This window comes from Rhinichthys klamathensis, unplaced genomic scaffold (assembly GCF_029890125.1).
Source record: "Rhinichthys klamathensis goyatoka isolate OS25496 unplaced genomic scaffold, OSU_Roscu_1.1 h1tg000794l_1, whole genome shotgun sequence".
In the NCBI taxonomy this organism is placed as follows: Eukaryota; Metazoa; Chordata; class Actinopteri; order Cypriniformes; family Leuciscidae; genus Rhinichthys; species Rhinichthys klamathensis.
This window is the reverse complement of record NW_026607189.1, coordinates 152,638-164,241: the sequence shown is the minus strand read 5'-3', so window position 1 is coordinate 164,241 and position 11,604 is coordinate 152,638. Positions and strand designations below refer to the sequence as shown.

Genomic DNA, 11,604 nt, shown 5'->3' with positions numbered 1-11,604 from the left:
AGCTTAGCTTCAGTAAAGTTAGCTTAGCTTCAGTAAAGTTAACATCAGTAAAGTTAGCTTCAGTAAAGTTAGCTTCAGTAAAGTTAGCTTCATTCATTGAGAGAAAATGTGCGCCTTTGGGGTTTGTAATCTTTGTAATTACGTATTTTCACAGTCTTATACCTGCAGTTTTATATCAAACTGCGACTTTCTTGAGTTTAAAATGTATCTTTTAAATTGACAAACATCATATGTGTAATTCAGGGCACAATTCAAACGAGATCAAAATATTAGTTGTCTCTCGCCATTGACTACCATACAATATTTTTCCGAAATAAGGTCCCATGGTGGTCGACCGGAAGGGGAGGGGCTTAGGCTCTCTATAATGAGTTCCCTTCGCCGGAAGTTTGATTGACATGCGATATGACCAATCATAGTCCGCCGAATCCGCCATTTTGTCCAACAAAGCCGTCAGGAGAGTTAGTAGACTAACGCTGAAGGATTTGAACTTGATAAACGGAGTGTACTGATGTTTTTCCTCGTTTAAAACAAAATTCTGATGTTCATTCATGTTTATTTGATGCTATAAATGAACTAGCATTAGTTAATGCACTGTGAACTAACAAGAACAAACAATGAACGGCTGTGTTTTCTTGTAACTAACATTAACAAATATTAACTAATATAGTAACACATGTATTGCTTGTTGTTAGTTCATGTTAGTTAATACATTAATGAACGTAACTATTAACTAATGAACCTTACTGTAAAGTGTTATCGAATAAATTAATTAATAGCATAGTAGTATTTGTTGTGCTTTCAAAATTGGTATCAAGAGTTGTGAAATTTTGCTGGTTTTGATATTAACTAACTACTGAAAAGTTCCTAAGCTGTAGAAACCCCTATATGAGGTAAATATACTATTTATTAATAATCAATATTCCTGAATGCTTGCAGCTGAACCTCTTCACCCAGGCCAGCATGAGGATGCCCGACTCACACAGTTTCAGCAGCATCTTAAATCAACCCACACGCTATCATGTAAGAACACCATGATCTCTCTCGCCCTCTCTCTCGCCCTCTCTCTCTCTCTCGCCCTCGCTCTCTCTCTCTCCCTCGCTCTCTCGCCCTTGCTCTCTCACTCTATCTCTCTCTCCTTCTCTCTCTCTCTCTCTCTCTCTCCTTCTCTCTCACCCTCGCTCTCTCTCTCTATCTCTCTCTTTCTCTCTATCTCACTCTATCTCTCTCTCGCTCTCTATCCCTCTATCTCTCGTCCTCGCTCTCTCTCTCCCTCGCTCTCTATCTCTCTATCTCTCGTCCTCTCTCTCTCTCTCTCTCTCGCCCTCTCTCTCTCTCTCTCTCGCCCTCTCTCTCTCTCTCTCTCTCGCCCTCGCTCTCTATCCCTCGCTCTCTATCTCTCGCCCTTGCTCTCTCACTCTATCTCTCTCTCTCTCTCTCTCTCCTTCTCTCTCTCTCTCTCTCTTCCTCTCTCACCCTCGCTCTCTCTCTCTCTCTATCTCTCTCTCTCTCTATCTCACTCTCTCTCTCTTGCTCTCTATCCCTCTATCTCTCGTCCTCGCTCTCTCTCTCCCTCGCTCTCTATCTCTCGTCCTCTCTCTCTCGCCCTCTCTCTCTCTCTCACTCTCGCCCTCTCTCGTCCTCTCTCTCTCTCTCTCTCTCTCTCGCCCTCTCTCTCTCTCTCTCTCTCGCCCTCTCTCTCTCTCTCCCTCGCTCTCGCTCTCTCGCCCTTGCTCTCTCACTCTATCTCTCTCTCTCTCTCCTTCTCTCTCTCTCTCTCTCCTCTCTCACCCTCGCTCTCTCTCTCTCTCTCCTCTCTCACCCTCGCTCTCTCTCTCTCTATCTCTCTCTTTCTCTCTATCTCACTGTATCTCTCTCTCGCTCTCTATCCCTCTATCTCTCATCCTCGCTCTCTCTCTCCCTCGCTCTCTATCTCTCTCTCTCTCTCTCTCACTCTATCTTTCTCTCTCTATCCTCTCTCTCTCTCTCTCTCTCTCACTCTATCTCTCTCTTGTTAAAGGTCTCTCTCTTTATCTCTCTCTCGCTCTCCCTCTCTCTCTCTCTCTCACTTCTTCTTCTCTCTCTCTCCCTCGCTCTCTATCTCTCTCTCTCTCTCCCTCGCTCTCTCTCTCACTCTATCTTTCTCTCTCTATCCTCTCTCTCTCTCTCTCTCTCTCTCTCTCTCTCTATCTCTCTCTTGTTAAAGGTCTCTCTCTTTATCTCTCTCTCGCTCTCCCTCTCTCTCTCTCACTTCTTCTTCTCTCTCTCTCTCTCTATCTCTCTCTCTCTCTCTCTCGCTCTCCCTCTCTCTCTCTCACTTCTTCTTCTCTCTCTCTCTTCTCTCTCTCTCTCTCTCTCTCGCTCTCCCTCTCTCTCTCTCACTTCTTCTCTCTCTCTCTCTCTCTCTCTCTCGCTCATATGATGAATCATCACTGCAGATTTGACCCTTATCTCTTTCTCTGATCTGATTCCCTGCACACAGCAAATTATGAAGCGTCTCATCAAACGCTACGTCCTGAAAGCACAAGTGGACAAAGAGAACGATGAAGTGAATGAAGGTGACGTGTGATTTACACTGAGATTCTGGGGTTTCTGTAACTGATAAAAACAGAATAAATGGGAACGTTTGTCACTAAAACCAACCAACTGGATTCTAAAATAAAAATAAAAAGTCATGATGATAGTATGATTATGATGTAATAATAATAATACTCGAAGCTGGCATTTATGGTAACGTTGAGTCTCACAAAAACATGCCCACTTCATAATAAAATTAAAATAAATTGAATTAATACAGATAAATTGTATTTTGCTTATTTTGAAAAGGAAGCCATTTATTTATTTATTTATTTTTGACAATATTTCATGACCATTTACTCTCTGGTGTTGTTTAATCATTTTAGACCGAAAAAAAAAAAAAATTTATTTTGAATTTTTAAAAATCGCAACTTCATCGGAACGGTACTGGAAAAACAATTGTGGACTTGATTCGAAAAAGCTAAATGGTCGTAAAAATATAAATAAAAAAAATAAACATTTGTTTGCAGTCAAAAAATGACCACCATAGGAAATTAATGGAAAAATATGAAAAATTCAAAAATACAGTATTTTATCAATTAGTAGTGAAAAGTAGCCTATGTCTGAAAACCCTTGTCTCTGTAACTAGGAAATTCATAACCCTGTATATATTCATATATAGGACTATACAGACATCTAGTGGCTACACAATGGTATTACAGATGATTTTTTTTTTTTCCACCAGTTGCCACTAATCTGCCTCCATTCAATTGATCTGAAGTACTTTTGCTGCATTTACTTAAATACTACATTAAAATTCATATAAAAATATAAAATGTGTTTTTTTTTTATATATTTGATATAAATGGAAATAAATGGTCCATAATTAAGATATGAATATTGTTTAATAACACAGAATCCCCTTACAATAACAAATATTAAATTAAAAAACATTATTGAAATAAATGGTCCAGAATTAAGATATGAATATTGTTTAATAACACATAATCCCCTTACAATAACAAATATTAAAGTAAAAAACATTATTGAAATAAATGGTCCATAATTAAGATATGAATATTGTTTAATAACACAGAATCCCCTTACAATAACAAATATTAAAGTAAAAAAACATTATTGAAATAAATGGAAATAAATGGTCCATAATTAAGATATGAATATTGTTTAATAACACAGAATCCCCTTACAATAACAAATATTAAAGTAAAAAGCATTATTGAAATAAATGGTCCAGAATTTAGATATGAATATTGTTTAATAACACAAAATCCCCTTACAATAATAAATATTAAAGTAAAAAACATTATTGAAATAAATGGAAATAAATGGTCCATAATTAAGATATGAATATTGTTTAATAACACAGAATCCCCTTACAATAACAAATATTAAAGTAAAAAACATTATTGAAATAAATGGTCCATAATTAAGATATGAATATTGTTTAATAACACAGAATCCCCTTACAATAACAAATATTAAAGTAAAAAACATCATTGAAATAAATGATCCATAATTAAGATATGAATATTGTTCAATAACACAGAATCCCCTTACAATAACAAATATTAAAGTAAAAAAACATTATTGAAATAAATGGTCCATAATTAAGATATGAATATTGTTTAATAACACAGAATCCCCTTACAATAACAAATATTAAAGTAAAAAACATTATTGAAATAAATGGTCTATAATTAAGATATGAATATTGTTTATTAGCACAGAATCCCCTTACAATAACAAATATTAAAGTAATAAAACATTATTGAAATGAAATATAGTGCATTAATTTCATAAAAATGACATGATTATGTTCTCCGGTCTGTTTTGACCACGAGCAACACGAGTGTGACTCCCACATTTATCCAGCAAATGTTCTGGTGTGTGAGTGTTTGTGTGTTGATATCTGCGTGTGATCTGTAGGTGAGCTGAAGGAGATAAAGCAGGATATTTCCAGCCTGCGATACGAACTGCTGGAGGAGAAGTCTCAGGCCACAGAAGAGCTTTCAATCCTCATTCAGAAACTCAGTGACAAACTCAACCCACGTCCAGTCCATCCGCACTGACCCCTGCTGACCAGCGGTGAACTACATATAAATATATCCCTCTTTAATATGCAGAGATCATAAATAAGCCATTTATACACTGCAACACTGCAGATGAAGGCATAAATGCTACACTTCTCCTTTAAGTTACTGTTAATAGTTCGTATTAGCTCCACCCTTTAATGCCGATTGGCCTGGTATGTTTTGATTGACAGCTCCATGTAGGCTCCACCTATTTTAACAATAACTGGAAGTGCAATATTCAGTGAGCGAGTGTGAGTGACACTGTTTCTGTGTGTTTCACCTTCAATAAACTTAAATGATGCTTGTACATTTAGAGTTACTGTATAAGCAAAGACTCTGAATGGTATCTGTGTTATTTAAATCGACATGTTACACTTTTTTCTTATTGTTTATTCATGTGCTGGTGTTTACTGCACATAGCGGTGTGTATCGAAAACCATGCGTTTTATACACAACGGAAGTCATTGTGAATATTTCAATAAGCGTAATGTACAGTATTTCTGGACTAACTTTAAGCAGGGATATTTTGCCTGCTTTATACATTCATTCCTTGGGAACCTGTATAAGTGTAACTGTGAAGCTACAAAGTACATGAAATATTAGTGGTCCAGTGTCCCCAAAACCTATTATGCTTTTTAAAATATTTCCTTTCATGTAGAGTGTAATAGAGCTGTTTGTGGATGTAAACGGTCGGCAAAGTTATTGTCTCCTAAAAGAAAGAAGTGATTCTGAACTGAAACGAGTCAGTAATTCAGTCTCACTTCCTGCTTAACTAATTTGCATAATGCCAGCCTCTGGTCTTGATTGGCTGAGCAGCGTCTCTTAGCTCCGCCCTCAAACACTGTAGTGTATCTGAGACTGGAAGAGTTCGGTTCGTGTTGTTCGTGTCGAGAAGACGCTGTTTTCTGAGATTGATACGGTAAAACCCACGCCATCGTCACTGTTCGTATCACTGTGATCAAGAGCTGAGATTCAGATATGATAATGAGCGTTTGCTTTCTGACCAATCACAGCAGAGCAGCTCTCAGAGAGGCGGGGCTTAGAGAGACTGAAGCGTTTCAGACACTGAGAGAAAAGAGCTGAAGCTGCAGTGGAGATTATAATGAGAACATTAAGGTGTTTTTGCATGTAAACCTGTTGTAGGAAACTCCAAAACCACATTAGGAGCTTTTAAAATACATAATGGGACACTTTAAGATGGAGAGACTTCGAGCACAAATCTATGCAGGGTAAATGTCTGTATACTGTCATGATCTGACAAATTATTAATAATATTATTTCTTGTTACAGTAACTTCAGTTGTTTGCCCCAAAAATCATTATCAAACCCATAAGGCTTATATCTATGGAAGCTTGTTTCCGCCACTGAATAAAAAAAATAATTGCGACTTTTTATCTCACAATTGCGAGATATGAAGTCAGAATTGTGAGAAATAAAGTCGCAATTTCGAGATATAAAGTCGCAATTCTGAGAAATAAAGTCGCAATTTCAAGATATGAAGTCGCAATTATGAGAAATAAAGTCGCAATTATGAGAAATAACGTCGCAATTCTGAGAAATAGTCGCAATTCTGAGAAATAAAGTCGCAATTCTGAGAAATAAAGTCGCAATTTCCAGATATAAAGTCGCAATTCTGAGAAATAAAGTCGCAATTCTGAAAAGTAAAGTCGCTTTATAAAGTCAGAATTGTGGGAGAAAAAGTCGCAATTACCTTTTTTATTTTTCATTCTGCGGCGGAAACAAGCTTCCATATATATCCTTGTGTGCAGCTCTAAAGGAATATTATAAAACGGATAGTTCCGGTCCTTGATTCTGATTGGTTGAGCCGCGATCGAAGCCATTGTAAATGACTCCACACACACACTCCTGTGACCGCATTACATTAGTGACACACACACACACACCAGTGACCGCATTACATTAGTGACACACACACACACACCTGTGACCGCATTACATTAGTGACACACACACACACACCAGTGACCGCATTACATTAGTGACACACACACACACACACCAGTGACCGCATTACATTAGTGACACACACACACACACCTGTGACCGCATTACATTAGTGACACACACACACACACCAGTGACCGCATTACATTAGTGACACACACACACACACCAGTGACCGCATTACATTAGTGTTACACACACACACACACACACCTGTGACCGCATTACATTAGTGTTACACACACACACACACACACCTGTGACCGCATTACATTAGTGACACACACACACACACCAGTGACCGCATTACATTAGTGACACACACACACACACCTGTGACCGGATTACATTAGTGACACACACACACACACCAGTGACCGCATTACATTAGTGACACACACACACACACACACCAGTGACCGCATTACATTAGTGACACACACACACACACACACCTGTGACCGCATTACATTAGTGTTACACACACACACACACACACACACACACACACCTGTGACCGCATTACATTAGTGACACACACACACACACACACCAGTGACCACATTACATTAGTGACACACACACACACACACCTGTGACCGCATTACATTAGTGACACACACACACACACACACCAGTGACCGTATTACATTAGTGACACACACACACACACACACCTGTGACCGCATTACATTAGTGTTACACACACACACACACACACACACACACACACACACCTGTGACCGCATTACATTAGTGTTACACACACACACACACACACACACACACACACACACACACACCTGTGACCGCATTACATTAGTGTTACACACACACACACACCTGTGACCGCATTACATTATTGTTACGCACACACACACACACCTGTGACCGCATTACATTAGTGTTACACACACACACCTGTGACCGCATTGCATTAGTGTTACACACACACACACACACACCCGTGACCGCATTACATTAGTGTTACACACACACACACAAACACACCTGTGATCGCATTACATTAGTGTTACACACACACACAAACACACCTGTGATCGCATTACATTAGTGTTACACACACACACATAAACACACACACACACACCTGTGACCGCATTACATTAGTGTTACTGCGCATCTGCCGTTTGTGATTCTCACACGACTCTTGGACTGTATGTGTGAAATTTCATCTGTGCGTGCATTATTCCTTTAAAATGTTTTTGTTTGTTTGTTTTTTCACTGGTTTTGTGATCTCCCAGCAGAAATGATGTAAATATCATGATATCACACTTGTTTGTACAGTGTAAAAACCTAAACTCTGACAAGAGTTGCATAAACATGAATGTTGAGAATCGCAGTAGTAAAGCTCATTTTGGTCCATAGATGGCGCCAGTTCATTTCACAAAGTGCAAGTCTGCATTGTTTTAAAATTCAAGGCCCTCCTGATGAATTATGTATGTATTAATAGCCATATAAAACTAGTAGATGGTATATTTCATGATAGACACAGAATATCTGCAGCAGTTTATACGTAGGATCAGAGATTCGCCTTGGCAGGGCTACTCAAACAAAATATCACGTGTTTGAAAATATGTGCAATTTAGATGTTTTTGCTTGTTTATGTATATAGACATTTAAGCTATGCATTTTCATATACTTATCAATGAAATGATTTTAGAGCGAAACCTAAGAAATGTAACTATGACATATATGTGTGGCTGTAATACACTAGCACTGAGACATTTTTAATGTTTTCTATATAAAATCTATTCAAGAAAACAAATGTGTTGTATTTCATTTGTTCTGAGCACATCATACATGTCTATAAGTGAAAGTCAATGTTTCACCATTCCAAACCCATTCTGTGTGTTTCTGACGCGTTTTATGCCAGAATGGAGTCGGATCTGGAAAACTGTCCCATGACGAATGTCCTTGACCAGTTCATGTTCTGATACAAACTAGACATGACAAGTAGAAAGAGTAAGTATGCGCATTTATCAAAGCTTTGCATAATCCTTTAAATAATTGAAATGCAGATTAAAGGGTTAGTTCACCCCAAAAATTTAAACTCTCTCAGTAATTACTCTCCCTCATGTTGTTCAACCCCGTAAGACTTTCGTTCATCTTCGGGACACAAATTAAGATATTTTTGATTAAATCTGAGAGCTGGATCACTCCTCCATAGGCTTCTAAGCTATTGAAACTTGCCGGCCTAGAAAAGTTAAAGACGTCGTTAAAATACATCGCTTCTGGGTCTGCATCGTCAACTTTATCAATTTATCAGCTTTCATGCACAATCATTACTTTCACAGGTGTTCTGACGATTCATGCTACCCATCGAGATTTGCTACTGGTTATGCGCATGTGCAGACGCACAGTTTTTTTTTTAACAAAAGGTACATTTTCATGTGTTATATTGGAATTTCCCTTTAAAAATGCTAACTAGCATATGAATATGTGTACGGTCAGCCAGCTGAACAATAATAACTGAAAGTTTCAGTTACTAAGGAAAAGTGTGCTTTGACAAGTCAAAGATGAATATTTGATGATAATTTTTAATTTTCACACCGTTTTAAAAATAAAAACAGTAGTCTACAGTATACAGTAACTACTCATAACTTAGAATTGTATTATAATTGTATTTCATATAATATTAATCGACACCCAGATAGCAGAAGATGTTATTTCAACATGGAATTTTGGTTGAAATGGTTGATTTATGGGTTGAAATGTGTTGGTGAATCAACCACTGAAGAATTGAAAGTTGAAAAAATGTCATTGAATCAACGTTGAATTATGGTTGAATTTAATGGTTGAATTGCAAACATTAGATCAATGTTTAATCAATGCTGTCAAAGTTAAACAGGCGGGACGCACGAGGAGTGGCGGTTACTGCTAGGTGAGACCATTAAGATGAGGGGGTTTATATATTTGTAATTATTATATTTTTAATTAAACACAATGCTTGGACGATTGGTTGTGATGTTTTTTTTTAACATGTATCTTAGGTTATGTGTGTAACCTGTACAGAGAACAAATAAAAAACAAGTAAGAAACAAAAAACATATTTCTTTGGAACGGTCCATATCAGTTTCTAGCTGCTACCGTTAGACCTGCAGTTAGCCAGCGCCATTTCCAGTGACTGCTCATACCCACTCCTGCTTGTGGTAAGTTTTAACTGACTTATGTTTTTAAAAAATAAATAAAAATAAACATGTTGTTTGTTTTGGCACTTTGTCGTTAAATGGAAACTTTATCACTCAATAAGGGAATGACCATGATTGATTTATGTGAATAGTGCTAGAGCTAGTTAGCTAGCAGGTAACGCTAGCTACAATTTAAACAGTTGCTGTAGTGACAACAAGTCAACGATATTGTTGCAAAAGTGCGAGCCGAGTGTGTCACTAGCGAGGAGGGGATCAGATCCGTAACGTTTCAAAGTTAACAGAAAACTTGTAAAATGTATGCGCTAGGGGTGGAACGGTACATTCGTATTGAACTGAAACGGTACGGGCGTCACGGTTCGGTGCACGAATTTGCACGGAGAATACACGGTACAAATAAAAAAAACCTCTTAAATAGCGATACATTTCGCTCTATTCGCTTTTGGTGTGACTGTGAACGCAGCAATGAACAGGCTGCGATCAAGATTGGAATGCTGGAGTGTGTGTGTGTGTGTGTGTGTGCGCGCGCGCGCGAGAGAGAGAGAGGCGGGATTAACAGTGTTTGTGTGTGTGCGCGCGAGAGAGAGAGAGGCGCGATTAACTGTGTGTGTGTGTGTGTGTGTGCGCGCGCGAGAGAGAGAGAGGCGCGATTAACAGTGTGTGTGTGTGTGAGAGAGAGAGAGGCGCGATCGAACAGTGTGTGCGCGCGCGTGCGAGAGAGAGAGAGAGAGGGAGGCGCGGGCGCGAATCCTGTGTGTGAGAGAGGCACGGGCGATCGAACAGTGGAAACATAAAAACATACTCCGTCATTTTTTTCATACAGGACATCGTTAAAACTGCAAATTTTTTACTTATATTTGTGTACACTCGCAATAAAACACAACTTTGTGCTTTTGTCACACTCTAAACTCTTGTCAAACTGTAACCTACAACTGTTAACAAAAGTTTTTAATGGTAGTATTATTTTATACGGAAGTCAATTATTTATAATTCAGATGAGAATAAAGTTAGGGTTAATTAAACTGAAGGAAAACAAATATATTGATCTGAAATAGCTAATTAATTTTAAATTCATTCAGGTACAATTACCAAACATATCTCAAGGTCTTTTCGTCTTTTTAATAATTTAATTAATAAACTAATTATATAAAACTACTGTCAGTGCACTACAAATAAACTGGTTCTATGCCTTTATTAATAAAAATACAAGGCTTAAGACATTTATAAAAAAGCCTTCTGCATTTTTGTTTTGCTATTCCATTGTACCGAAATCGTACCGAACCGTGACGTCTGAACCGAGGTATGAACCGAACCGTGACTTCTGTGTACCGTTCCACCCCTAGTATGCGCCCATAAACTAACTTACCGCAACCGTTCAAATTGTACCTACCGAGTTGTCTCAGAGAGTGATTCGTTGATGATGATGCAGGTTGATAGGAAATTAAATTCTTCCGGGTCATGACAAGGCTACAAGTTTCAACATAGCAAATTTGATTGGCTGTAAACAACAGCTATCAGCTGCTGAGTAACAGGCATTCCCACAGACCTCAAACTCAACTCGTCTTCCCCAGAGTGACAAAAATAGGCCAATAATAATAATAATAATAACAATAATAATGATAATTGATAATGTTATCAATTTTATTAGTAGTAGGCCTATCATAATCATACAATTTACTAGTATTAGTAGTATTTATACTAGTATCTGGTTATTATGATGATGATTATCATTAGCCGTAGTATTAGTATTATTAATAGTAGATATCTATCTATCTATCTATCTCTATCTATCTATCTATCTATCTAATATTAATAATACTAATACTACAGCTAATGATAATCATCATCATAATAAGATACCA

The 11,604-nt window shown here is 37.8% G+C and overlaps 1 protein-coding gene across 1 annotated transcript; it reads left to right on the top strand.

Moving 5' to 3' along the window:
• The first annotated feature begins 905 nt into the window (after positions 1-905).
• Positions 906-4,643, top strand: LOC130077978 (short transient receptor potential channel 3-like). Its single transcript, XM_056243418.1, has 3 exons — positions 906-1,020; positions 2,480-2,555; positions 4,462-4,643. The coding sequence occupies exons 1-3, from the start codon at positions 961-963 to the stop codon at positions 4,602-4,604; spliced, it is 279 nt and encodes a 92-aa protein (XP_056099393.1). The 5' UTR covers positions 906-960; the 3' UTR covers positions 4,605-4,643.
• The last annotated feature ends 6,961 nt before the right edge of the window (positions 4,644-11,604 follow it).

Excerpts from the sequence above, each read along its gene's own strand:
- LOC130077978 (XM_056243418.1), top strand. The coding sequence starts at position 961 with ATGAGGATGCCCGACTCACACAGTTTCAGCAGCATCTTAAATCAACCC. Across the intron at positions 1,021-2,479 it reads ATCAACCCACACGCTATCAT|CAAATTATGAAGCGTCTCAT; the intron begins GTAAGAACACCA and ends CCCTGCACACAG. Across the intron at positions 2,556-4,461 it reads GAACGATGAAGTGAATGAAG|GTGAGCTGAAGGAGATAAAG; the intron begins GTGACGTGTGAT and ends TGTGATCTGTAG.